Source organism: Emys orbicularis, chromosome 5 (assembly GCF_028017835.1).
Source record: "Emys orbicularis isolate rEmyOrb1 chromosome 5, rEmyOrb1.hap1, whole genome shotgun sequence".
In the NCBI taxonomy this organism is placed as follows: Eukaryota; Metazoa; Chordata; order Testudines; family Emydidae; genus Emys; species Emys orbicularis.
The window spans coordinates 97,081,111-97,107,359 of record NC_088687.1 but is presented as its reverse complement, the minus strand read 5'-3'; the positions used below and the strand labels follow the sequence as shown (position 1 = coordinate 97,107,359).

General features: G+C 44.8%; 1 protein-coding gene across 1 annotated transcript in view; it reads right to left on the bottom strand.

The window, feature by feature from the left end:
- Positions 1-679: 679 nt before the first annotated feature.
- The window catches only part of GABRA2 (gamma-aminobutyric acid type A receptor subunit alpha2), a 79,140-nt gene continuing 53,570 nt past the window's right edge, over positions 680-26,249 (bottom strand). Inside the window, exons 8-9 of the mRNA XM_065404702.1 lie at positions 13,732-13,934; positions 680-988 (exon numbers count right to left, since the gene is read on the bottom strand). Coding sequence (XP_065260774.1) covers positions 680-988; positions 13,732-13,934 — 512 coding nt within the window. The remainder of the gene's footprint in view (positions 989-13,731; positions 13,935-26,249) is intronic.

Here is a 26,249-nt window from a genome sequence, read left to right as displayed (position 1 = left end):
ACACCGAGGAGAATAAAACAGTTTTTCTAGTGGAAGTTGATTGATGCTAGAAATTTGATTAATCACTACTGCTCACTTAAATTAGTTGGAATACTTCATTAACAAGTTCAAAGCAGGTCTAGAAGTAAGGAACTAATGGCCTTGGCATTCCAATAGTCTTTACTAAGTTTTAAACATAACTACTTTCCAAAATGGTTGTGAACAACAGAATAGTTTGAGCTCATCACTCTATAATATACATGGGCACTTCCATTGTATGAAATAAGTTTTTTTAAAAAATCATTTTTAATGACAGCTTTTCCCATTAAAGTAGAATCAGTTATTTTATAGAAAAATATTTTAACTTTAAATTAAAAAAATACTGTTCCTAAATAATTATGCAGGACCATATTTTCCTCTAATTGTATGGAGAAGATATAATACTGTGTATTTGAATCCCAGTTTTAAGGAAATCCCCTGGGTAGAACTTCTAAAGAGCTGGCTATATTAGCCATGGGTGTTATCTGTTTACAGATCCATGAATAAACATTGTGTGTCTCCTTTGGAGATACACGGATAAGTTATCTATATACACTCTGTACATATTGGTTCACAGATTAGCAGTTATTAGTCGTACTGTACATAGCAAAACAACCTATCTGATATAATGATTCTATACATCCCCAGTGTAATTTAGCTTTTAGGTTGAGGGTGCAAACCCAAGTAAGACAGGTTCCCTGTTTAAATATGTAGCCCAGTACACTAAGTTAAAAGTACCAAATAAGACTGGAAACACTATTCTAGACATTCTGTCAATTTTGCTAACACTGTTGAATGTTTTCTTTGCTTCTTGCGGCTTGGCTTCTGGCTTTGCCTTGTTGGGTTCTGTGGTTGTAGCACTCTTGGAGATTGTTGGTAGCACTGAGTCCTTGGTAATATTTGGAGCATAATTGGCAACAGCCACTGCATAGGCATTGTTTTTCTTAATGACAGATGCTTTTTCTTTTTTCTATTGGAAGACAGCATGGAGTTAAATATTTACTGCATGGGACATTTACCAAATCAGATTCAATAAAACAGCATTTCAAATGTTTTTTTTTAAAAAGTGAAGATGAAAAAATAAATGTTGGTGATTGACAAAGCACATGTAGACGATGCCCTCAGTATCCCAGATGGAAGCTACACAATAGTGTCTCAATCTAGTAAAGAAATCTGGAAGCATAGGCCCTTATGCTCACACAGAGTCCCACTGAAGTCAACAGGAGTCTCCAGGGGAGAAAGGGTCCATGATGGTGGATATCTTTGAAGGACTGGCTACTACCTAGATTGATTGAGTAGCAGCCAGCTTCAGTCTCTAGTCTTGGCTTGAGGCCCATTGTTCTGATAGAGCTAATAGTAAACAGGAAGCAGGGAATGGATCAGCAAAAGGTCCACCACCAGAAAAGAAAGGTATGTGAGAATGATACAATCCACTCTCATTGAACTAATGCCCAGTTCCTACCATAGTGAAGTGAAAGGACTATTATGATGACTGCTGGAGGGGATAATTAAAGACTGATTGCACAGCCAGATGACTAAGGTTACCTGTCAGTACATTAATATAAAAATTAGGAAGTGGGACATCTCTCCCCCCCAAATCTAATGTTTGCATTACTCATACACCCCATAATTCCACACCAATAAAAATACAAACTTGTACTGTAATTCAATTATTTAAGATACTCCGGTTATTCGCATATATTTTAAATTATATTTATATTGCTTGCTTGGGTGGCTAAGGATATTTTAAAATCCTGCAATGGCTAAAACCTGGGGAAGAGATATCTGTGAGTGAGTAACAGCCCTACTTCCCATTATCATCACTACCTGAGGTATGTATCTACTTACTCCTGCCCCAGATCTGATGTCAGGATTGAAGGTAAGGGTAAGGAGGCCTGCCAATGGCCACCTCCGCACCCTGACCCTTCATCCCCTTAATACACAAGAGTACAAACCTGTAGTCTGTACAGGGTAGGTTGGCTGTCTATGTACCATAACATGGATACCTGAACAAGATGTGAACTAAGGCCTGGTCTACACTAGGAGGTTATGTCGAATTTAGCAGCGCTAAATCGAATTAACCCTGCACCCCTCCACACAACGAAGCTATTTATGTCGACATAGAGGTCTCTAAAATTCGATTTCTGTACTCCTCCCCAACGAGGGGAGTAGCGCTAAATTCGACATGGCCATGTCGAATTAGGGTAGGTGTGGATGGAATTCGACGCTAATAGCTCCGGGAGCTATCCCACAGTGCACACTCTGTTGACACTCTGGACAGCAGTCCGAGCTCGGATGCTCTGACCAGCCACACAGGAAAAGCCCCGGGAAAATTTGAATTCCTTTTCCTGTCTGGGCAGTTTGAATCTCATTTCCTGTTTGGACATCGTGGCGAGCTCAGCAGCACTGGCAACGATGCAGAGCTCTCCAGCAGAGGTGACCATGCAATCTCAGAATAGAAAGAGGGCCCCAGCATGGACTGATCGGGAAGTCTTGGATCTGATCGCTATGTGGGGCGATGAGTCCGTGCTTTCGGAGCTGCGATCGAAAAGACGGAATGCAAAGCTCTACGAGAAGATCTCAAAAGCCATGACAGAGAGAGGATACAGCCGGGATGCAATGCAGTGCCGCATGAAAATCAAGGAGCTGAGACAAGGCTACCAGAAGACCAAAGAGTCAAACGGACACTCCGGATCCCAGCCCCAGACATGCCGTTTCTACGAGGCACTGCATTCCATTCTAGGTGCGGCCGCCACCACTACCCCACCACTGACCGTGGACTCCGAGGATGGGATATTGTCGACGGCCGCTTCCTCTGAGATGTTAGCGGACGGGGAAGATGAGGAAGGAGATGAGGAGGACGAGGCAGTCGACAGCGCTTACAACGCTGATTTCCCCGACAGCCAGGATCTCTTCATCACCCTCACAGAGATCCCCTACCAACCCTCCCCAGGCGTTAACCCGGACCCTGAATCAGGGGAAGGATCAGTCGGTAAGTGTTTTAAACATGTAAACATTTATTTTGAACAGAACAGGAATATTAACAATGGGTTTTTCATGATTAGTTTGTCCTAGGCACTTAATGTTTTAGTCCTTGGCAGTGCAGCTACTGGAAAATAAGGTCTTTATGTCCGGGGATAGAGCTGAAATCCTCATGGGACATCTCCTCAAAGCTCTCCTGGAGGTAATTGGAAAGCCTTTGCATGAGGTTCCTGGGGAGAGCGGCCTTATTGTGTCCTCCGTGGTAGGAAACTTTTCCGCGCCAGGCTATCATCAAGTACTCTGGGATCATTGCCTTGCAGAACATGGCGGCATACGGCCCTGGTTTTTGCTGGCTTTCACGCAGCATGCGGTCTTTCTCTGTCTCCGAAATCCTCAGCAGAGTGATGTCACTCATGGTGACCTGATTTGAATTAGGGGAATGTTACTATTGGGACTGCTTGCCTGTTCCTTTACATAACCGGCGGTTTACAGCCACGCGGTGGAGGCGGGAGAGGGGCAGCATACAGGGATCTTTCCCGGGGACAGCCGCGAGGGGGTGGGACAGGGGCAGAGTTCATGCTTGCCGGATTGCCGGCAGCAGGAACTGGCCAACGGTAGGAGCATTGCTTTGAACATGAAAGGAGGGCACTGCTATAATTTAAGTTTTAAGCAGCCAAAAGTCTACGGCTTACCATGTCGGCCTGCTACCCGAATTCCGCTGTCCTGCCCCGCTTGTCTGATCTCCACTGCAAGACCCCAGGCACTGAATGCGAAGGCCAAAAATTCGACCTTGTCCTGAGTGCGCATGTGATAGGTGCTGTGCATGGTCTTGTTCACAGAGAAAGACTATGTTCATAGTTCACAAAAAATTATCTTTGTGAGGAATTCACTCCCTTTTCCCCATCCCACAGCTGCGACTGTCTCCCGACCTACCCCGGCATCCCCCTCCCAGAGGCTGGCGCAGATTAGGCGGAGAAAGAAAAGGACACGGGACAACATGTTCTCAGAACTTATGGGCTGCTCCCGAGCCGAGGCGGCCCAGCAGACCCAGTGGAGGGAGAACATGTCGCAATACCATCGATCAAACATTGAACGGGAGGAGAGGTGGCGGCAGGAAGACCAGCAGGCGACTCAAACGCTGCTTGGACTAATGAGGGAGCAAACGGACACGCTCCGGCGCCTTGTGGATGTTCTGCAGGACCGGAGGCAGGAGGACAGAGCCCTGCTGCAGTCTATCTCTAACCGCCCTCCCCCGCCACAAAGTCCCATACCCCCCTCACCCAAAGTCCCAAGAAGGAGGGGCGGCAGGGGCCGTGAAAACTGTCACTCCACCCCTGCAGACTGCTCCAGTACCAGAAGGCTCTCATTTCCAAAAATTTGATAAGTCTTTTCCTTCCCGCCTCACCCAAGCCCCCATCCCAGTTTCATCCCCTAACTGTGTAGTTGCTAATTAAAAATACGTTTCTGTTAATTACTGTTTCCGTCATGTTCTTTTAGAGGAGAGTGTGTTTGAAGGGGGGAAAGGCGGTTGGTAATTGGAGAGGACTGTCACCTTTACCAGGGTACAGACACGGGGGCAGGTTCAGCAGAAGGTCACACACACATTGCAGTCACTAGGCACCCTGGTCAGTCTGGGAGGTGGTTTTCATGTTCTGTGTGGGGGGGGCTATGTGACTTTGTGGTGGGGGAGGGCGGTTAGAGATCTTATGCAGCGGTCCTTATCCTGGATCACAGAGCCACGCAGCAGGGGATCTGTAACTGTCCTCCCCCGCCACAAAGTCACATAGCCCCCACACACAGAGTCCCGAAAAGGAGGGGTGGCAGGCTCCGTTGAAACAACCAGTCCACCACTGCGGACCGCTCTAGGAGCAGGAGCCTGTCATTCCTCAAGTTTAGAAGCGTTCCTTCCATCACTACGCCCGCTCCCCACCACAGTCTGCGTCCCAGTTTCAACACTTTACTGCGAAATCCGTAATAAAGAAAACGGTGTTCATTAACAAAGTTCCATTTATTTTATTTTTAAACGTGTGTTGGAAGGGGGGGAACGGGGTGAAAGGGGTATGTAACTGGAGAGGATAGTCAACATTAACTGGATAAAGAAAGGGGGGCAGGTTCAGCTTCTCTTTAAACAAACGTAATAGTCACAGGTTACCCTGCTCACTGAGGAACCTAGCTTTCAAAGCCTCCCGGATGCACAGCGCGTCCCGCTGGGCTCTTCTAATCGCACGGCTGTCTGGCTGGGCGTAATCAGCAGCCAGGCTATTTGCCTCAACCTCCCACCCCGCCATAAAGGTCTCCCACTTGCTCTCACAGAGATTGTGGAGCACACAGCAAGCTGCAATAACAATGGGGATATTGGTTTCGCTGAGATCAGAGCGAGTCAGTAAGCTTCTCCATCTCCCCTTGAGATGTCCAAAAGCACACTCCACCACCATTCTGCACTTGCTCAGACGGTAGTTGAAGAGTTCTTTTTCAGTGTCCAGTGCGCCTGTATAGGGCTTCATGAGCCAGGGCATTAGCGGGTAGGCTGGGTCCCCGAGGATCACTATAGGCATCTGCACATCCCCAACAGTTATTTTGTGGTCCGGGAAGTAAATACCTTCCTGCAGCCGTCTAAACAGACCAGAGTTCCTGAAAACACGAGCGTCATGAACCTTGCCCGGCCATCCGACATTGATGTTTGTAAAACGTCCCCTATGGTCCACCAGTCCTTGCAGCACCATTGAAAAGTAGCCCTTTCGGTCAATGTACTGGCTGGCCTGTTGGTCCGGTCCCAGGATAGGGATGTGAGTTCCATCTATAGCCCCACCGCAGTTTGGGAATCCCATCGCGGCGAAGCCATCTATGATCACCTGCACGTTTCCCAGGGTCACTACCTTTGACAGCAGTAGCTCAACGATTGCGTTGGCTACTTGCATCACAGCAACCCCCACGGTAGATTTGCCCACGACAAAGTGGTTCGCTACTGACCTGTAGCTGTCTGGCGTTGCAAGCTTCCAGAGGGCTATGGCCACTCGCTTCTGGACAGTCAGGGCTGCTCACATCCGGGTGTCCTTGCGCTTCAGGGCAGGGGACAGCAACTCACAAAGTTCCAGGAAAGTTCCCTTCCGCATCCGAAAGTTTCGCAGCCACTGTGATTCATCCCAGACCTGCAGCACTATGCGGTCTCACCAGTCCGTGCTTGTTTCCCGGGCCCAGAATCGCCGTTTCACAGCATCAACATGACCCATTGCCACCATGATGTTCATGGCGCGGGGTCCCGTGCTTTGTGAGAGGTCTGTGCCCCTCTCAGACTTAATGTCCTCACCGCGCTGCCGTAGCCTCCTCGCCCGATTTCTCAGCATCTGTCTCTGGAAAAGGTGGATGATAAGGTGCGAGGTGTTGACAACGGCCATAACTGCAGCGATGATCGCAGCGGGCTCTATGCTTGCAGTGCTGTGACGTCCGCGCTGTCACTCACCAGAAAAGTGCACGAACTGATTGCCCGCCGGCGCTTTCAGGGAGGGAGGGCGGGAGTGACGGTTGGATGACGACAGTTACCCAAAACCACCCTCGACACATTTTTTTCCCAAGCAGGCATTGGGGGCTCGACCCAGAATTCCAATGGGCAGCGGGGACTGCGGGAACTGTGTGATAGCTGCCCACAGTGCACCGCTTCCAATGTCAATGCTTGCCCCGTTAGTGTGGACTCACAAAGTCGAATTACTGTCCTTAGTGTGGATACACACGTTCGACTTTGTAATATCGGTTCCACAAATTCGATTTAAGTAAAATCGAACTACTCTCGTAGTGTAGACATACCCTAACAAAGCTATGGCTTTTCAACAACTGTGGTCCAAAAAAACCTTTCCACTCTCTTTCCTGCATTACCCAGGATCAGCTCCGAGGTTACACAAAAGAACACATTTTTAAAATCTAATCACCATCTCTCCTATTTGCTTACTTTTTGTATTTCATTCTGCTTGGCACATGATTCTGAAAAATAATTTCCATGTTTTTTTTTCAATTTACATTTTTTTCTTGTGTGCTAACACAATGCTGCAATGTTTGAGTTGCAAACGCTGTGGTGAAATGTTCAAATCAAAAACAAAAAATTGCCTTTATTGGCATTTTTTTAAACAATCCAACCACCTGAAAAAATATTTCTGTTAATATTAAATGTTGTAAAGCTTAAGTTACACAAACTCTATATTTTGGCTTATATTCCTTGATGGTGACATCTTTTTGACTACGCAAAAAGCAAATGTAATCGTAGACCCGATAATCTACCTTTTCTAAAATGGTGTCAATCAGATATATGAATGAGTGAGCAAATGTAGGTAAACACATACAAGTCTGAGCCATGTCTTGGGTCATTTTTTCCCCCTGGAAAATAGGCCCTCATCCTGCAAAGTGTTCTGTCTGAACAGAGCAAGGTTGACTTCACTGGCCTGGTTTCAACAGTCTGACTACATGCAAGGAGGTTCAAGATCTGGACTTAGAAGACTTAATTTTCCAAGAGACACCATCATCCATTTAGGCAGCTACACACAGCAGTGTAGACACAGCCTGCCTTTCACTGCGGTGTGTAACTACACATACCCTCACACACCACAACAGTGGTGTGAACTGTAGATGTAGCCTATATTCCATGGAAAAAACACTGCTGGTGGTGGCCTAGGGGGAGGAAATGTGGTCAGATTCCCCTTGCTGAGTTTCATTCCAGTTCTCACCTCATGTGGGGTATGGTGTGAATTGGTGTACTGACTGGAGTGTGAATGTGGACTGCTATGTACTATGGAAATTCCTATGATCCCCACCTCAGTTCCCCCGTGAAATACAAGTTCCAAGCCTACTTCAGAGTTAGAAAAGAACCTCAGTGGAATGTAAACACAGTCATTTCCCCTTGACCCTGACACATTGCTTATTAGCTGGAAGTGGCTGAGCTTTGTGTTGTGTTCATGGTGAGGGTGTGTAAAACCAGAGAGAAAAAGAAGAGAGAGAGAGAGAGAGAGAGATCCATATAAGCTAATCTGCAAAATCCCTTTTTTCATACCCAGGAAGTGTGATTTTAAAATATTTCCTACCGTATTTGTAGTCCCATTAATGGGACTTTTTACATAATGATAAATTGTGGGTTTGGTATTAGAAACAATTGAAATATTGAAAGCTTAACTTTTAGTCATTAGATGATTACAGGGAAATAGATATTTCAGTACTGTAGAAAACCCCAATATGATTTTGTTCTGAATGAAATTTCTAATTTTCAAATATTTAGACAATTGGGTATGGGAAGACTGTAATTATTGAATAGGTTGTTAGAAGACAGAATATTTTCAATTGACAATCGGTAAGTAGCCTTTATAGAACTAATCTTGTCATATAAGAACTAGATGAATTTCAGAATGGACAGTTCATGAGCAGTAGAATTAAGGTAGCAATACTGAAAGAAAGGATGGAATGACTTCCTACAGTAGTCACTTACATAGGAACAGAGCTAGATTCCACATCATTACATTTGAGAGTTGTAAGAAATAAAATAAGGAACAGGTCAACTACCCTGTTTACAAGGAAAGGGCATTTAAGATCAAGAATGACAACCTGAGAAGACACGCTGTTGATGCTGGGTCACTTGAATTTTGCTCGTTTTGCCCAGGGAAGGCATACTTTATCTGTTAAGCAGCTGCCACTCCTGAGATCATGCAAGAACACTGTTACACTAATTTAAAGAAACAGCTGAAGGATGATTGGAGAGTTCATAAGGTCTTCCTACATCATTTATAATGGAGTGTCAATGTGCCAGTCAGAAAAGCTGCATTTGTTTGACATGCAGATAATCTGTTGGTAAGTGATTCAGGATCTATTTCTATAATCTAGAAAGTGATGCCTGAAGTTGTGGGTACCTCATTCTTCACTAGGAGCAACAGGTGTTAAGAAAGGATGCACTGTCACTTTTTCTACAGTTCTTCCTTATTATTAATATAAGATTTTGCACTTATATGCTCCACTTTACATATTCAAAGCACTGTGCAAACATTAACTGTTAATCTTTGCTTCACTTCTATTAGGGAAATACATAATATTGTACCCAGGTTTGGGTCAGGAGCAACCACAACTTGAAATTTTCCTTAGCAGAGATTCTCTCTCATTAACTGAATGAGGGTACGGTAGAGAGAGTAATTACATAATATATTAAGTCAAGAGACAGCAATAGCATTTGTTCTGTGTTATTTACAATAACGATTTACAGGACTTGACACCAAATCTTGCAATAATGCAATGTAATCAGGTGATTAAAACACTATTACATTAAGTTAAAAGTTTCCCCACACACTGTCCCCTCTATACCAATATCAGAAGTACTTTATGTTTTCAATTGATTCAAACTTCTGTTGGTCTAAGGAGTCCCTGAGGGTATGTCTACATTGCTTTTGGCTAACTGAGCTGTTTTCAAATCCTCTGGAATCCATTACAATTAGCAGTAGGTGTCTGGTATCATCCAATTGTGTTTCTGATCCTCAGACATCACTCATTTTAATATACATTATTTCTCATATTCTGTGATCTCTTTGCTACCTTCAGTCCAATTGGATTATATTAAATGGCACTGGTCTTGAAAAATGACAAGAATCAAATTATAATTTATCTGAGAAACAATATAAGTTAAAGTGAGTAATGTCTGATGAGCTAGAAACACAACTGGACAATAACCAATACCTACTTCACTTTAAAGGGATGTTTAATAATGGAGTCTAAGTGATTTGAAAACAGGTGCAACAAGCCAAAGTGTCATCAATATTAGTATGTTTTTGTTCAGAATTTAAAATAAATGAGCTAAATCCTGAACTTCTAATTCAGGCAAAATTTCTGTTGACTTCAGCAGGAATTTTGTCTTAAACTAAGTATGTTTAGGATTTGATAATATATAAATTGAGAGCACACAAAATTCTGGTGTGTGGAGACTTCTTAAATGAAATATTATAATGAGAGTTATTGCAAGATATTGTTGTAAGTCTCGTAGTGTCTGGGCTACTGCTATTACAATATGTAATATGACTATGTGTTATAACTATATGTTTTCAGTAAATCCAAGGGTGTGACTGAAGATTCAATCTTGAATTGATTCATTCAGATGTCATTTGTTGGCACTAAGAATAGAACATACACTAATTTCAGCTTGTTTGTGGAGGCAGGAAGTCACGCTGTGGAAACTAAAGATTCAATTTAATGCCCACAGAAATCAATGTTAGTCTTTCTACTGACTTATATGGGTGTTGGATTTGGGCCTAAAAGCTATCAATAGGCAAGGAGTCTGCAGGGTAAAATATTCAGGACCACGTTTTCAATAAGAAGTGCCGAAGTTGTGCTTATAGACTATGCAGATCCTGTAAGCACAAAAAAAGGTGATTACATGTGCAAAATATGCAGTTATTTATGCAAACCAAGTTTCTGTGCATGCAACTACTTATTTGATGCATGAAGATAACTGTTTAATAACGGCATTCTTATTTTGCAAGTGCTCCTTAGACTCCTACTTTTGAAAGTTGTCCTATAGTGTAAAAAAGGAATTTGAGATTGAGCTTTCCAACCAACAAGAGGTTACAATTAACCGAATGGATGAAGTGTATGTTAGAGGCTAGAGCACAGGACTGGGGGTCAGGAATGGCAAGTCTTGGTTTCTGGTTGGCCACAGTCTCACAGTGTGACCTTGAACAAGTTACTTCACTAATGTCTTTTTTCCTGATCTGTAAAATGAGAATACTTCAGAGCTACCACATGCTAGGCTTAATTACATTATTAAGGTTTGTAAAGTGCTCTGTGATATTTGAAGAATGCTAGAGAACAGCAAACTATTAACACCTACTCTCTATGATATCTCAGAAAGCCTAACATTCAACTGAATATTAAGCAAATTGAACCAGAGTCAAAGTAACGATAAAGTATCGCTTTCCGGATGACCATAAGGAGCCAAATAATATTTTCTTGACTCTCTTGCAGATTGATGAGAGCTGCCAGTAGAAGTGCAAAAAGAGCTGTTACTGAGAACTTGAGCAAAGAGGGTTCCACATAGTGCAGACAAATGTGCACAAGGATCAGCACCATGAACAAACCTGAACTGCAGTAAACTCAGCACTGATGGCTTAGGGAGTAAGTGGCCGTGACCAAGGGGCAACAGTGCCTGAGACACAGTGTGGTCAGAGCACAGCTGTTTAGATGCAATCCAATCAGTAAAAACCATGAGTATGGTGCTGGCATTTTAATGATTTTCCATTACTCGTACTGCTTGTCTGGAGTGTGTTTACGAGCTGCGCTTGAAAGAAACTCAGAGGCAGAGCAGCCACACGGGCCAGTCACTCAGAAATGTGTCCTGAGTTCTAAGGAAACAATTTCTCTCAATCCTAGCTGCATAATACCTTGTGACCTAGTCCGGACAGGCTATTCTTGCCAGCCTACCAGGCTATCTTTCCTCCTACTCTCAGCTTCCTCCATTATGCTTAGAAGTCTTACTAATGATCAGCACTTACTTGCACCCTTGACAGACCAAGCTACTGATTCGGGTGATGATAAGATGGACAAGAAGAAATTTCAGGTAGCGTAAGAGATTCATAAAAACTAAACAGGCCTCATCTTCTGAAATTAAATTGGTCAGAGGACCATTATGTGCTTGCATTTTTCCATGCTTTCTGGGATCTAGATAACAGGCCCATATTCAAGTTCTGTTATTTTTTGCAATGTTCCTCACAACCAGTGATACAAGTGGAATCCATTTCTTACTGGTACACTCCCCCCTCCATGGGGGACACAGGACATCCTCATGTGACCCTCCACGTGACTCCTCCCTGCCCTGTCCCCAGCCCGCGCCTCCCCATCCCCTCCCATGATCCACCCCCCTTTACCTGGGGAGTGGAGGGTCTCTGTCCTCCTCTCACTGGGCAGGAGACTTCCCTCTGTACAGCAGCCAGCCCCGCCAGAGGACAGGGCTGGGTGGGGGGGCAGGGCTGGAGGCGGTATGGCAGCCACATCAGAGGAGCTGCTGGCATGGGGCTGCCCGGTAGCATCAGTTCAGGGCTCTCCCGGGAACCGCAGCGGGGAAAGGAGCAGAACGCCGGCAGCATCTCCAGCGGCTGTAACTCCCCCAGCCCTGTCCTCCAGCGGGGCTGGCTGCTGGACAGAGGGAGGAGACCCGGCATGGAAGGGCTGGGGCAGTACAGCTGCACCGGAGGAGCTGCCGGCGTGGGGCCGCCCAGCAGCCCCACATTCTGCTCCTCCTCTTTCCGGTATGCCGTACCAGTTATAAATATCTTGCTGGTACGGCATATCGGACCATACTACCCTACTTGCACTGCTGCTCACAACACTCTGGTCCATCTAGAATTTGCTGATTTTGCACGTGCCATGGTTAGGGACAGTCTCTCTTGAGTGCACGCCTCAAGTGACAGAGCTGGCCTCCTGCACCTTGTTCTGAGTGGAATCACACTGTCCAGCCACGCTGAGACTGGCTCTCTAGGCTGCAGGCCCTCCCCCCCCCATTTCTCAACCTGTTAGCTAAACAGCCCCAGTTGAGATTGGCACCTATAAACCTTTTCCCTTCAGGTGTCCGCGACAATATAAGTTTGAAGTGACCCAGAAACAGCGTCTTCAAAACAAAGCATTATTCATTAACCCAAAGGTAGAAAGCACACAGAGCAAAGGGTTAAACAACGAAGAGTCCTACACGTATATTGTCCCTTACCTACATTTTAATCTTTCCTTGAACACTTTTGTAAGTTGCCCTTAACCCAGCTAACTCCCATCTCTAGCTGGGAGGAACAGACTCTCCTGCCTGCAGCATGCGCACTTTGCCTCGGTGTCTCCTTGTCTGACTGTTAACTCTCCCTGTCACTCCCTCGGCAGCCCCCTCTCATTCCCATGGGCAGCAGCTTTAAGATTTTGGGACCCCCTTTGATCCTAGGCCTTCAGCCTCAGGATGAGTAAACTATGGTGGGAGCAGCCTGGTGGGAGCTAAGCAGGGCCATTCCCTAATTAATAGTTTACCCCCCTTAATCCCTTAAGGAGACACTATTTTGGTTCCTGTTTGCTTCCCCCTTAACACCCTCTTTGATTTAACTCCTGGCATTTGGGCAGTTTAATATCAGACATAACCTGAGGAGCAAATTATATTTATAAATAAAACCCTACATATAACTCCCTCATTCTTCACAGTAATGCTGATAAAGAACAAGAGGGAAATGGATAACTATAAAACAAATAAGGAAATAAAGAAGTTGGGTGAATGTGACAGTATCTCCAATGTTTTGAAATGTAATGGATGCAAGTGTAGGAAGCTTATTTTCATTAAGTCTGAATAAAGATTTTTTACAGAAATATTACTCTGATTTTATTCATTTCTACATGAAGGACTCAGGAACATAATGTGGTGTAACCTCAGATTTTATATTTTTTGACATTTAACGAGATTCAAATAGGCTGTTGATCAATGTGGAGAGAGCCTTGACACAATAATCATTTCTCCAAGGACAGCCTGCTAGAGAAAGTTCCTGTATGCAGTTTAATTTCTGCTAGAGTTTGGTAATTTGAGCACACACTTTACAATATCTTTCTATCCACACCTACTTTCATCTCACAAGTCATAATCTTTCTATTGGTTTGAAAATTCAAGTATTTTTTCAGTAATAACCAACTATCAAAATATCTGTTAAACTATTTTCTTAGAATTGACTGGAAATATAAATGTGTTTCATTATCGGTTACCTTATCATTGACTACGCTTTTTCCATCCCATGCCCATCCTCGTTTTGTGAAGTAATTTACAGTGGCAAATTCTATCAATGCAGAGAATACAAATGCATAACAAACAGCAATAAACCAATCCATGGCTGTTGCATAAGCTACTTTGGGGAGGGAATTTCGTGCACTGATGCTCAACGTTGTCATTGTCAACACAGTTGTTACTCCTGTAGAGGGTGGAAAAAAAGAAAATGTCAGCAATTTTAATTGAATTTTGAAATTGAATAAGATTCAGAACAGGAACATCTTACAGTACATTTCTAAGAATTATAAAAATGCTTACATAATGTTCATACAGTATGGTGGCATACTAGATGCACCATATTGAAGGTGGCAGCAGACTTTTCCTTTGTAACCTTCTAGTTTTGATTCACTTTTTTTTTTTTCAAATAAAATTTTGGTGAAAAATGGCTGAAGATACAGTCTTGAAAATACATACAGATTGGTTTTTCCCATTTTTTGATTAATCAGACTTTTTGGGGAAAACCCCACACCAAGGCAACTAAATTAACTAGTTTGCTTAATGGAGTGTGTCAAATCACTTTGCAGCAGTATAGCAAAAAGGACATGTTGATGAGCACTTGCAATGCCAATAATCCCTGCCTCCTCCCAGTTTCCTGCCATTTCCTAACCATAGAACCCAAGAGATGGTCAACTTTTCTGAGGTCAGCCTGGCTTCAACTGCATTGCAAACAATGGAAAAGAATTAATGGCTATCTTTCCAAGGAGCAGTCATTTGTGTCCACTTTCAAAGACTATACATGTATGGCAGCCATTCTGACTAAGGACAGCCTGTGGTTTCACCCCCATGGGGAACAATAGGAGATTGCAGGTATCTTTGCTAGTGGCTGTCTCACTGCCACATACAATAAGTGAGGTAAACTGGTCAATTTCTCATTGAAGTAAAACGGATAATGTTATAGTACAACAAATTAATTGAAACTTTCAGATCTACTATTTGTATTTAAACATTGAAAAAAAACAGGGAAAACAAACAAAAATACTTTGTGCTTCATGAAACCCCAATAGTGGATGATAAAGCCATACCCAAAACAATACAAAAAACAGGATATACAGAAAAAAAGCCATATACCAATATAAATCATCTTTTAGTCCACCCACTGACACAAATACACCAACAATTCCCCTAGTAAATCAACCCTACCCAACCAGAGTCACCAAAATTACACAAAGACACCCTTAACTCTTCCATCTCTGGAATGCCATTAAAAATGTCTCTCTCTCTCCTGGATAAGAAAAAATACAAAGTTGTACACATACCAGAGATAAATATATCCACACTAATATGGACATATCGTCAAAAGAGCCTCAGTGACAAAAAAGAATTACTAATAGCATCTCATAGCTCACAATTCAAATATTGCAAACAGAAAATATTTGTTATAACTGGTTACAGTTACTAAGAGGAAATAAAACCAGATCCCTAAAAGAGCAGGAATAAATATTAACTCCACAGGAGTACAGGAAGGAATACCAGCATCAAACAAAGACTGGAGAATTCAGGGAGGGAAAACTCGGCAAGATCCTCCATCACTGGAAATCAGTCAACCAGGCTCTGCAGAATGGGGCTCCACCATGTATGTCTCCTCTACCCCGATATAACGCTGTCCTCGGGAGCCAAAAAATCTTACCGCGTTATAGGTGAAACCGTGTTATATCGAACTTGCTTTGATCCACTGGAGTGCGCAGCCCCGCCCCTCCGGAGCGCTGCTTTACCGCTGCGTTATATCCGAATTCGTCTTATATCGGGTCATGTTATATTGGGGTAGAGGTTTATGAAGTTGTCTTTTTTAACTGTCAGCCATGCAAACCCAATCTGTGATCTGAAAATCAAGCTATTTTTCTTTCTTTCTTGTGCCTCACAGCCAGTAATAAAGATTCTCCAGGCCAAATACTTCCCTTATTTATACTTGTGCAGCAGCCTCATCTCCTGTCCATTCCTGCATTTGGGCATTCTTTTAAAGAAGTGTAGCTGCAATAGGGATATTATATGATTGCAATGGGAGTGGAATGTGGTTTGCACTATTGCATATAGGACGGGAAATGGTTTAGGAGAAAATCTTGCTATTAAAAAGTATTCCACTTTGAAAACATTTTGAGAAGCCCTGTATTAGTCTGAAACCTCTCTATATTTTAGCATTACATGAATGAACTAACAGATGTAGCTCCAAATCAGAAATAATAATAAAAAAAAATTACTAGTGATGCATAGAAATGAGCATCAAATAGTCCCAGGCCATCTGTATAGTCCCAAAAAGACAGTCCGGATGGCCTATCTTCCCTCTCCTATTCAGTGTACAGAAGAGGGACTCACAATGTCCTAGAATTCAATATCAACTCATTACGGTTTAATTTCTAGTACAAATGTGAATACTCGAGAGTGCGCTCAATACACTGGACATGTGTGTAACTGCTACAGTAAACAACAGTGGAAAAACATTATATGCAACTTCCTGTTGATGCTCCTCACTTTGCTTATTCTGAAGGTGATTGGAGTGGTGCTAGAGGAGTTCGCAGGGGCTGTACCACCCCAAAATTTGCCTTAGCCTCCCTGTAGCCACCCCTCCCAGAGCAATGGGTACAGTGGTGGATTAGCCACTGGGCTGGGCCCAGGCCAATTGGGAGGCCACTGGCTTCCACCGCCTACCGGGCAGGAGAAGCCCCCGTGCCTCCCAATCCCATAGCCAGCAGAAGCCCCGGGATGGGGGAAGCCCCCTGCAGCACCCAACCCCATCCATCCCCAGCAGAAGCCACGGGATGAGGGAAGTCCCCCAGCAGCCCCCAACACAGTCTCTGGCAGAGGAAGCCCCCAGTACTCCGACCCTGTTCCCGGCAGAAGCTGCGGCATGGCAGGGGAATGCCCTGTGCCTGACCCAGCTCTCTGGCAGAAGTGCCAGGCAAGCGGGGGCGGGAGAAGCCCCAGCGCCCTGACCCTGGTCCCCTGCAGAACTGCAGGGGGTGTCAGGGGAAGCCCCAGCACCCGGACCCTTGCTGCAGCCCTGGGACTAGAGGAGCTCTCACTCCCCGCTATGGCCCAAGGGCCATGGTGTGGGGACAGAGCTTCTCCGGTCTTGGGGCCTCAGTGGATGGGGGGGGGGGCAGAAAGGAGCAAATGGGTTGTATGTTGGGCAGAATTGGAGGGGAGGCTGGGTGGAACAGGGGCAAAGTCCTGGGGAAGGGGAAGGAAGGGGTGGGGCTGTGGGCAGGGCCACAGGCGGAAGGGACAGAACATGGGCGGGCCCTCAGGCAGAAGGGGTGGGGAGGGGGCCCCCCCACTTGCTCTGGCCCAGGGCCACAGGAAACCTTAATTCGCCTCTGAACCATGCCACCCTTATTTCTGCGCTGTTGCTGATGCCGGCACTGCCTTCAGAGCTGGGCGCCCGGCTAGCAGCCTCTGCTCTTCTGTCACTCAGCTGTGAAGGCTGTGAATAGAATGGCAGCTGCTGCCTTCAAAGCTCAGTGGCTGGAGAGTGGTGGCTGCTGGCTGGGCACCCAGCTCTGAAGGCAGCGCTGCTGCTATCAACATCACAGAAGTAAGGGTGGCAATGCCATATTGTGGCAGTGCTGCCTTTAGAGCTGCGTGCCTGGCTAGCAGCCACCACTCTCCAGCTGCCCAGCTCTGAGTGTTGATGTCCAGGGCCGGCCTTAGGAAAAATGGTGCCCTGGGCGAATGGAGGGGGGCAGCTCCCTGTACAGTGACTCCTCCCCCCATGGCTGAGAGCGATGGAAGCAGGAAGTGAGGGGAGATGTGGAGCATCCTGCAGTCAGGGGAGGTTCCCGGAAGTGGGTCTGTGCCTCTCCAGCCTGGCCAGAACTAGCAGCTGGAGCACAGTGCATGGTAGGATCCCCTGGCAGGGGCACCCCTAGCCCTGCCCCTCCCCAGCTCCAGGCCCAGAGCTCTGGGATTAAGGGGCCTTGGGCTGGTTGTGTGGGTGTGGGGAGGTTATATGTTTAATGCAGTCCCCCCAATTTTCTGCCTAGACCACCTCAGTCCCCCACCCCCCGCACTGGGAGGAGGCTGGCACTGCCCTGAAAGGGATCAACCATTTCCTCGTTGCCAGTAGACAACTGCCCATATCACCAAAAACACCGTCACAACTGGTATTCTCAAAAAAATCACCATTATGTGTCAGCAGTGAATGAACACAGAAATGTTACCAACCTGTCACACTATAGATTTATCCATTCAAGGTCAGGGTTGGGTCCATTTGACAGCAATAGATATTTGTACTGCCACTGAGGCTTGTTCTGTGCACAGGACACATTGGTCTCCATGGCTTTTAATCTTAAAAATCAAATCTGTCATATTTTGGTTTCCAGGATAGAGGGATAGCATTCAGGATGTGCCCAAAATTGACAACCATCTTTGGGGCAAATTACATCAACTACTTAATAGCACACAGCAACACTACATTTCAGTATAAGAAATAAAAAATAGAGTATCCATCTAAAAATGTAGTGGGAATTTGGGTAGCTAGAATGTAAATAAAAAAGTTGGAATATGACCACATCATATGGGTTTGTGCTCCTGTTTTTGTGAAAAGAGCCTACCAACAAGTCTTTTGATTTTACATCTCATATGAAAGTTCTGTTCTCAAACTTGAATTGTTTTTAATTCAGAGTCCCATTCTAACACTATTACATTTGGCAGCAGCAGCTACTCTGAAAATAACATTAATAAACCTCCACTTAGTAAACAACCACCTGAGGAAGTTCTTGTAAAGAATCATTTTATTTTCCCTTTCATCCTGCAAAAGGCTTTGCAAATAATTTTCACAAGATCCTTGCTTCTTTACAAAAAGGTGTCCTTCTGACTATTGCCTTATGCGAGCTCCCTCAACTTTAACTTTGCTTTCCTATAATTTCCATGTAAGAACATCTTAGTATCATCATCATGACAAATCCCAAAGGGACATGGGTCTCCTTGGAGATCAATCTCTGGCTAGATCTTTAAGGTGGCCCTGCTCTATGTTCAGTTTATTTTATTGCACTACCAACGTTTTGACACCCACATGATTGGCAGCCATAAAGGCTGATGAAGGGCCTGAAACATGACAGAAGCTGCTGCTATATGGGTGTCCGAGCCTCCTTGAGCATTGTTGATGATGCTGCCCAGATACATATAATATATGATACCACCATCTGCTTGATTTCCAGTCCTGACAGGTTAATATTGAGCTGGTTATAATCTAAAGCTGGAGGCTGCTTGATGGTAATGGCCAGGGACTTCGTTTTATTCTGATTAATAACCAGACCAATGGGGGCTACTTCTTGACTGACCAGATCAGCCATCAACTGCAGTGATTCCCCGAACTGAGCCAACAAGACAACATCATTGGTGTATTCATGACCTCAAAGCAGAATGGTGCTCAGCTCAACACCATCCAAAACTGCCATCAACCAATCAATACTGATATGGAACAACAATGATGGCAGAATGCAGCCTTGCCAAACTCCTATGGACATAGGAAACCATGCTATGTATCTGTCATTGACTCTAACACAGCTTTCAGTTCCATTATAGAGCTCTTATACTAATGACGTTTTCTTTCCCAGGGACAGGTCACCTCACCAGATTCTACAAACTTCCTTGATGCACTGAATCAACGGCTTGATGGAAGTGTATAAAAAGTGCAGAGCATGACTTATTAAATTCAACCACCGTCTCAAAAAGCCATCTCAATGTAAAGATCTGGTCAACAGTGGAACGACCACATCTAAAGCCACACTGAACATATTAGGAGATTGTTAAATTCCATTTCCTTATTAAGAGGCCTATTTCCAATGTGCTATAATTCTAACATATTACACTATTATTTTTTTCCTTAAAAGGCAGTGGAAATGTTAGCTGGTAAATAGAGGTAAATCTACTGATGCTTTTGTCTTTCCTTTATCTTTCTAAACCCCCAGTGCAAAGGGCATTCCCCTGTTTCTGCCATTTATTTTGGTCATATGCTTGTCTATTCAGGCTTCTGAGCATCATGATGGATTTGGCTTTTTTCTCTACTGTTCTACATAATATTTCTCTAGGTTGCCCTCTTTTTTTCTTCCCAGTTGGTGTCCATATTATCACATGACGTGAAAACCCTGTTGGTGGCATCCTTAAATCAGGTCCTAAATATGTCCATCATCATCATCTTACCATGTTTTATGCTTTAGGCTGGTTTGTTCTATCTAAAATTTCTGTTGTTGCAAGAAACACTTTCCAATGGACTCTGAAAATCTTCCACGGGCATTTATTTTGGAATAAGTTGATCTTATCAATTTCCATGACTCTGCTCCATATATGAGGCCAGACATGATATCAGTGTTAAAAATTGATATTTGTGTTATCAATGCCAATTGTACTACTTTTCCAAATCTTTTCAAGTTTATTAACATTATTTGCTGCTTTTGAGATTTGTTCTTGACATTAAGTGATTAGCTAGATTAGTAAAAAATATTAATATAAAGATAGTAGATTATATCTATGGAATAACAAAGAAGAAATAGTCTTACATAAACATAAAATACCTTGGCAAACATTTTCAAATGTAGGCATCTAACTCCATATTAGACACCTAAATGAGTGATCTTATTTTCAAAGGGTAATAATATTCTCCCTTTTATTCATAAACACACTTTACTTCTAAATCAATAAATCACATTAGCAGGACATAAATGGAACTCTGAATATTTTTCATTCTAGGGTACTTAAGAAACTATCTGAAGCAATCTCAAAAACATTAGTGATTGATCAATTTAGAGAACTCATGGAGGATGGGTGAGGTCCCAGAGGACTGAAAAATGGCAAACATAGTGCCTGTCTTTAAAATGGGGAACAAAGAGAACTCAAGGAATTATAGATTAGTCAGTTTAACTTTGATACCTGGAAAGACAATGAAACAAATATTTAAAAAAATCAATTTGTAAGCACCTTGAGAATAACAGGGTAATAAGGAATAGCCAACATGAAGTTGTCAAAAACAAATCATACCAAACCAGCCTAATTCCTTTCTTTGACCAGGTTAATGACCTAGTGGATGGGAGGGAGGGGGGAACTGTAGGTGTCATATATCTTGATTTTAGTAAGGCTTTTGACACAGCCCCATGTGATATTTGCATAAGCAAACTAGAGAAATGTGGTTTATATAAAATTACTATAAGGTGGGTGCACAACTGGTTGATAACTACTCTTTTAGTACAATTCTTCAATGGTTCGCTATCAAACTCGTAGGACACATCTAACAAGGTCTCGCACGGTCTGTCCTTGGTCTGGTGCTATTTAATATTTTCATTAATAACTTGGATAATGGAGTGGAGAGTATGCTTATAACATTTGTGTATGGAACCAAGCTAGCACTTTGGAGGACAGGATTAGAATTGAAAATGATGTTGACAAATTGGAGAATTGGAGTGAAATCAGCAAGATAACATTCAACAAAGATGGAAAGTACTTCACTTAGGAAGGAACTACAAAATGGGGAATAACTGGCTAGGCAATAGTACTGCTGAAAAAGATCTGGGAGTTATAATGGATCACAAACTGAATATTAATCAACAATGGAATGCAGTTGCAAAAATGGCTAATATTCTGAGGTGTATTAACTGGAGCGTCATATGTAATACACAGGAATTAATTGTCTCTACTTGGCACTGGTGAAGCCTCAGCTGGAGTTCAGTGACCAATTCTGGGTGCCACACTTAAGGAACAATATGGAGAAAGTCCAGAGAAGAGCAACAAAAATGATAAAAGCGTTGGAAAACCTGACCTATGAGGAAAGGTTAAAAAAACTGGGTATGTTTAGTTTTGAGGGGGAAAAAGACTGAGGGGGGACCTAACAACAGTCTTCAAATCTGCTAAAGGCTGTTATAAAGAGGATAGTAATCAATTGTTCTCCACGTCCACTGAAGGTAGGACAAGTAGTAATGGGCTTAATCTGTAGTAAGGAAGATTTAAGTTAGATGTTAGGAAAACCTTTCTAAGGCCTGGTCTACACTACGATTTTAGGTCAAATTTAGCAGTGTTACCTCGATTTAAGCCTGGACCCGTCCACATGACGAAGCCCTTTTTTTCGACTTAAAGGGCTCTTTAAATCAATTTCTTTAATCCACCTCTGACGAGAGGATTAGCACTGAAACCGGCCTTTCCGGGTCGGATTTGGGGTAGTGGGGACGCAATTCGACGGTATTGGCCTCCGGGAGCTATCCCAGAGTGCTCCATTGTGACCGCTCTGGAGAGCACTCTCAACTCAGATGCACTGGCCAGGTAGACAGGAAAAGGCCCGCGAAATTTTGAATTTCCTGTTTGCCCAGCGTGGTGGAGAGCCCAGGTGAACACACAGAGTTCATCAGTACAGGTAACCATGATGGAGTCCCAGGATCGCAAAAGAGCTCCAGCATGGACCGAACGGGAGGTACGGGATCTGCTCGCCATATGGGGAGACGAATCAGTGCTAGATGAACTCCGTTGCAGTAAACGAAATGCCAAAACATTAGAAAAAGTCTCAAAGGACATGAAGGACAGAGGCCATAACAGGGACGCACAGCAGTGCCGCGTGAAAATTAAGGAGCTAAGGCAAGCCTACCACAAAACCAGAGAGGCAAATGGAAGGTCTGGGCAGAGCCACAGACATGCCGCTTCTACACTGAGCTGCATGCCATGCTAGAGGGTGCAGCCACCACTACCCCAACCCTGTGCTTTGACTCTGTCAATGGAGAATCACGAAACACAGAAGCGGGTTTTGGGGACAAGGGAGATGATGATGAAGACATTGAAGATAGCTCACAGCAAGGAAGCGGAGAAACTGGTTTCCCCAACAGCCAGGATACGTTTTTCACCCTGGACCTGGAACCAGTAACCCCCGAACCCACCCAAGGCGTGCTCCCAGACCCTGAGGGCACACAAGGCACTTCTGGTGAGTGTACCTTTGTAAATATTACACATGGTTTAAAAGCAAAAGTGTTTAATGATTAATTTGCTCTGGCATTCGCGGCCAGTACAGCTACTGGAAAAGTCTGTTAATGTGTATGGGGATGGAGCAGAAATCCTCCAGGGACATCTTCAGAAAGCTCTCCTTGATGTACTCCCAAAGCCTTTGCAAAAGGTTTCTGGGGAGGGCTGCCTTATTCCGTCCTCCATGGTAGGACACTTTACCATGCCAGGCCAGTAGCACGTAGTCTGTAATCATTGCATAACAAAGCATGGCAGCGTATGGTCCCGGCGTTTGCTGGCATGCAGACAACATCCATTCCTTCTCTCTCTTAGTTATCCTCAGGAGAGTGATATCATTCACGGTCACCTGGTTGAAATAGGGTGATTTTATTAAGGGGACATTCAGAGGTGCCCGTTCCTGCTCTGCTGAACAGAAATGTTCCCCGCTATTAGTGATCATCCCAGAGAATTGGGTGTGGGGGGAGGGGAGGGGAGAGGGGTTAGTTGGGTTTGTGCTGCACGTTAACCCGGAAACCGCAGCCCCTCCTTTTAAATTGCAAACCCATTTTAAATGGCCAACCCAACGGCCGCTTGGTATGAGAAATGAGGGCGCTGCTGTTTGAAACCATTCCCACATGTTATGAAGGTTAAAAAAGCCAAAAGACTGTGGCTTACCATGGCTGCCTGCAAGCCGAATTCTGTTGCCTGGCACTGCGTGAGTGATCTCTCACACCAAACTGGCAGGCCCTCAATATAAGAGGAAAAATGAGACCTTGTAACGAAAGCACATGTGCTGTGTAATGTGAACAGCAAGTTTTAACGTGAAAGAATGTACCCATTGTTCTCTAAAATGTGTCTTTTTAACTACCACCTCTCCCTTCTCCTCCACCAGCTGCAAATGTTTCTCCTTCGCAGAGGCTAGTGAAGATTAGAAGGCAAAAAAGGCGCACTCGGGATGACATGTTCTCAGAGCTCCAGATGTCCTCCCACGCTGACAGAGCACAGCAGAATGCGTGGAGGCAGATAATGTCAGAGTGCAGAAAAGCACAATATGAACGCAAGGAGAGGTGGAGGACTGAATCGCGGGCTGAAGAGAGCAAGTGGCGGGCTGAAGAGGATAGGTGGCGTCAGCTTGCTGAAAGAAGACAAAAGTCGATGCTCTGGCTGCTGGAGCATCAAACTGATATGCTCCAGCATATGGTTGAGCTGCAGGAAAGACAGCAGGAGCACAGACCGCCGCTACAGCCCCTGTGTAACCAACAGCCCTCCTCTCCAAGTTCCATTGCCTCCTCACCCAGACGCCCAAGAATGCGGTGGGGGGGCCTCCGGCCACTCCACCCCAGAGGATTGCCCAAGCAACAGAAGGCTGGCCTTCAATAAGTTTTAAAGTGCAGTGTGTCCTTGTCCTTATCTCCTCCCCCACCCCACCCGGCGCTTCCCTCCTCCTCCACCCCTCCCGGGCTACCTTGGCAGTTATCCCCCTATTTGTGTGATGAATTAATAAAGAATGCATGAATGTGAAGTAACAATGACTTTATTGCCTCTGCAAGCGGTGATCGAAAGGGGAAGGGAGGGTGGTTAGCTTACAGGGAAGTAGAGTGAACTGGGGGGAGGGGGTTTCATCAAGGAGAAACAAACAACTTTCACACCGTAGCCTGGCCAGTCATGAAACTGGTTTTCAAAGCTTCTCTGATGCGCACCGCGCCCTGCTGTGTTCTTCTAACTGCCCTGGTGTCTGGCTGCGCGTAATCAGCGGCCAGGTGATTTGCCTCCACCTCCCACCCTGCCATAAATGTCTCCCCCTTACTCTCACAGATATTGTGGAGCGCACAGCAAGCAGTAATAACAATGGGAATATTGGTTTCGCTGAGGTCTATCCGAGTCAGTAAACTGCGCCAGCACGCTTTTAAACGTCGAAATGCACATTCTACCACCATTCTGCACTTGCTCAGCCTACAGTTGAACAGGTCCTGATTACTGTCCAGGCTGCCTGTGTATGGCTTCATGAGCCATGGCATTAAGGGGTAGGCTGGGTCCCCAAGGATAACTATAGGCATTTCAACATCCCCAATGGTTATTTTCTGGTCTGGGAAGAAAGTCCCTTCTTGCAGCTTTTAAAACAGACCAGAGTTCCTGAAGACACGAGCATCATGTCTTTCCCGGCCATCTCACATTGATGTTAGTGAAACGTCCCTTGTGATCCAACAGTGCTTGCAGCAGCATTGAAAAGTACCCCTTGCGGTTTATGTACTCACTGGCTTGGTGCTCCAGTGACAAGCTAGGGATATGGGTTCCGTCTATCGCCCCACCACAGTTAGGGAATCCCACAGTTAGGGATAGCAAAGCCATCCACTATGACCTGCACGTTTCCCAGAGTCACTACCCTTGATACCAGCAGCTCTTTGATTGCGTTGACTACTTGGATCACAGCAGCCCCCACAGTAGATTTACCCACTCCAAATTGATTCCCGACTGGCCGGTAGCTGTCTGGCATTGAAAGCTTCCACAGGGCTATTGCCACTCGCTTCTCAACTGTGAGGGCTGCTCTCATCTTGGTATTCTGGTGCTTCAGCGCAGGGGAAAGCAACTCACAAAGTTCCATGAAAGTGCCCTTATGCATGCGAAAGTTTCGCAGCCACTGGGAATCGTCCCACACCTGAAACACTATGCGGTTCCACCAGTCTGTGCTTGTTTCCCTGGCCCAGAATCGGCATTCCACGGCATGAACCTGCATCATTAACACCATGATTTGCACATTGCTGGGGCCTGTTCTTTGTGAGAAGTCTATGTCCATGTCTATTTCCTCATCACTCTCGTCGCCACGCTGCCTTCACCTCCTCGCCTGGTTTTGCCTTGGCAGGTTCTGGTCCTGCATGTACTCCAGGATAATGCGCGTGGTGTTTAAAGTGCTCATAATTGCCGCGGTGATCTGAGCGGGCTCCATGATCCCAGTGCTATGGCGTCTGGGCTGAAAAAAGGCACGAAACGATTGTCTGCCGTTGCAGGGAGGGAGGGAGGGTGGGGCCTGACGACATGTACCCAGAATCACCCGTGACATTGTTTTTGCCCCATCAGGCATTGGGATCTCAACCCAGAATTCCAATGGGCGGCAGAGACTGCGGGAACTGTGGGATAGCTACCACAGTGCAACGCTCCGGAAGTCGACGCTAGCCTTGGTACTGTGGACGCAGTCGCCGACTTAATGCACTTAGAGCATTTTGTGTGGGGACACACACAATCGACCTTATAAAAACTATTTCTAAACAACCGACTTCTATAAATTCGACCTAATTTCGTAGTGTAGACATACCCTAACTATAAGAATAGATAAGTACTGGAATAGGCTTCCCAGGGAAATAATGGAATACTCATCACTGGAAGTTTTTTAAGAACAGGTTAGACAAACACCATTCTGGGATGGTCTAGGTATGCTCGGTCTTGTCTCAGCACAGGGGGCTGGACTAGATGATCTCAAGATCCCTTCCAGCCCCACATTTCTATGACTCTAAGTCATGTAGTCTCTCTGTGCCTCAGTTCCCTATCTGTA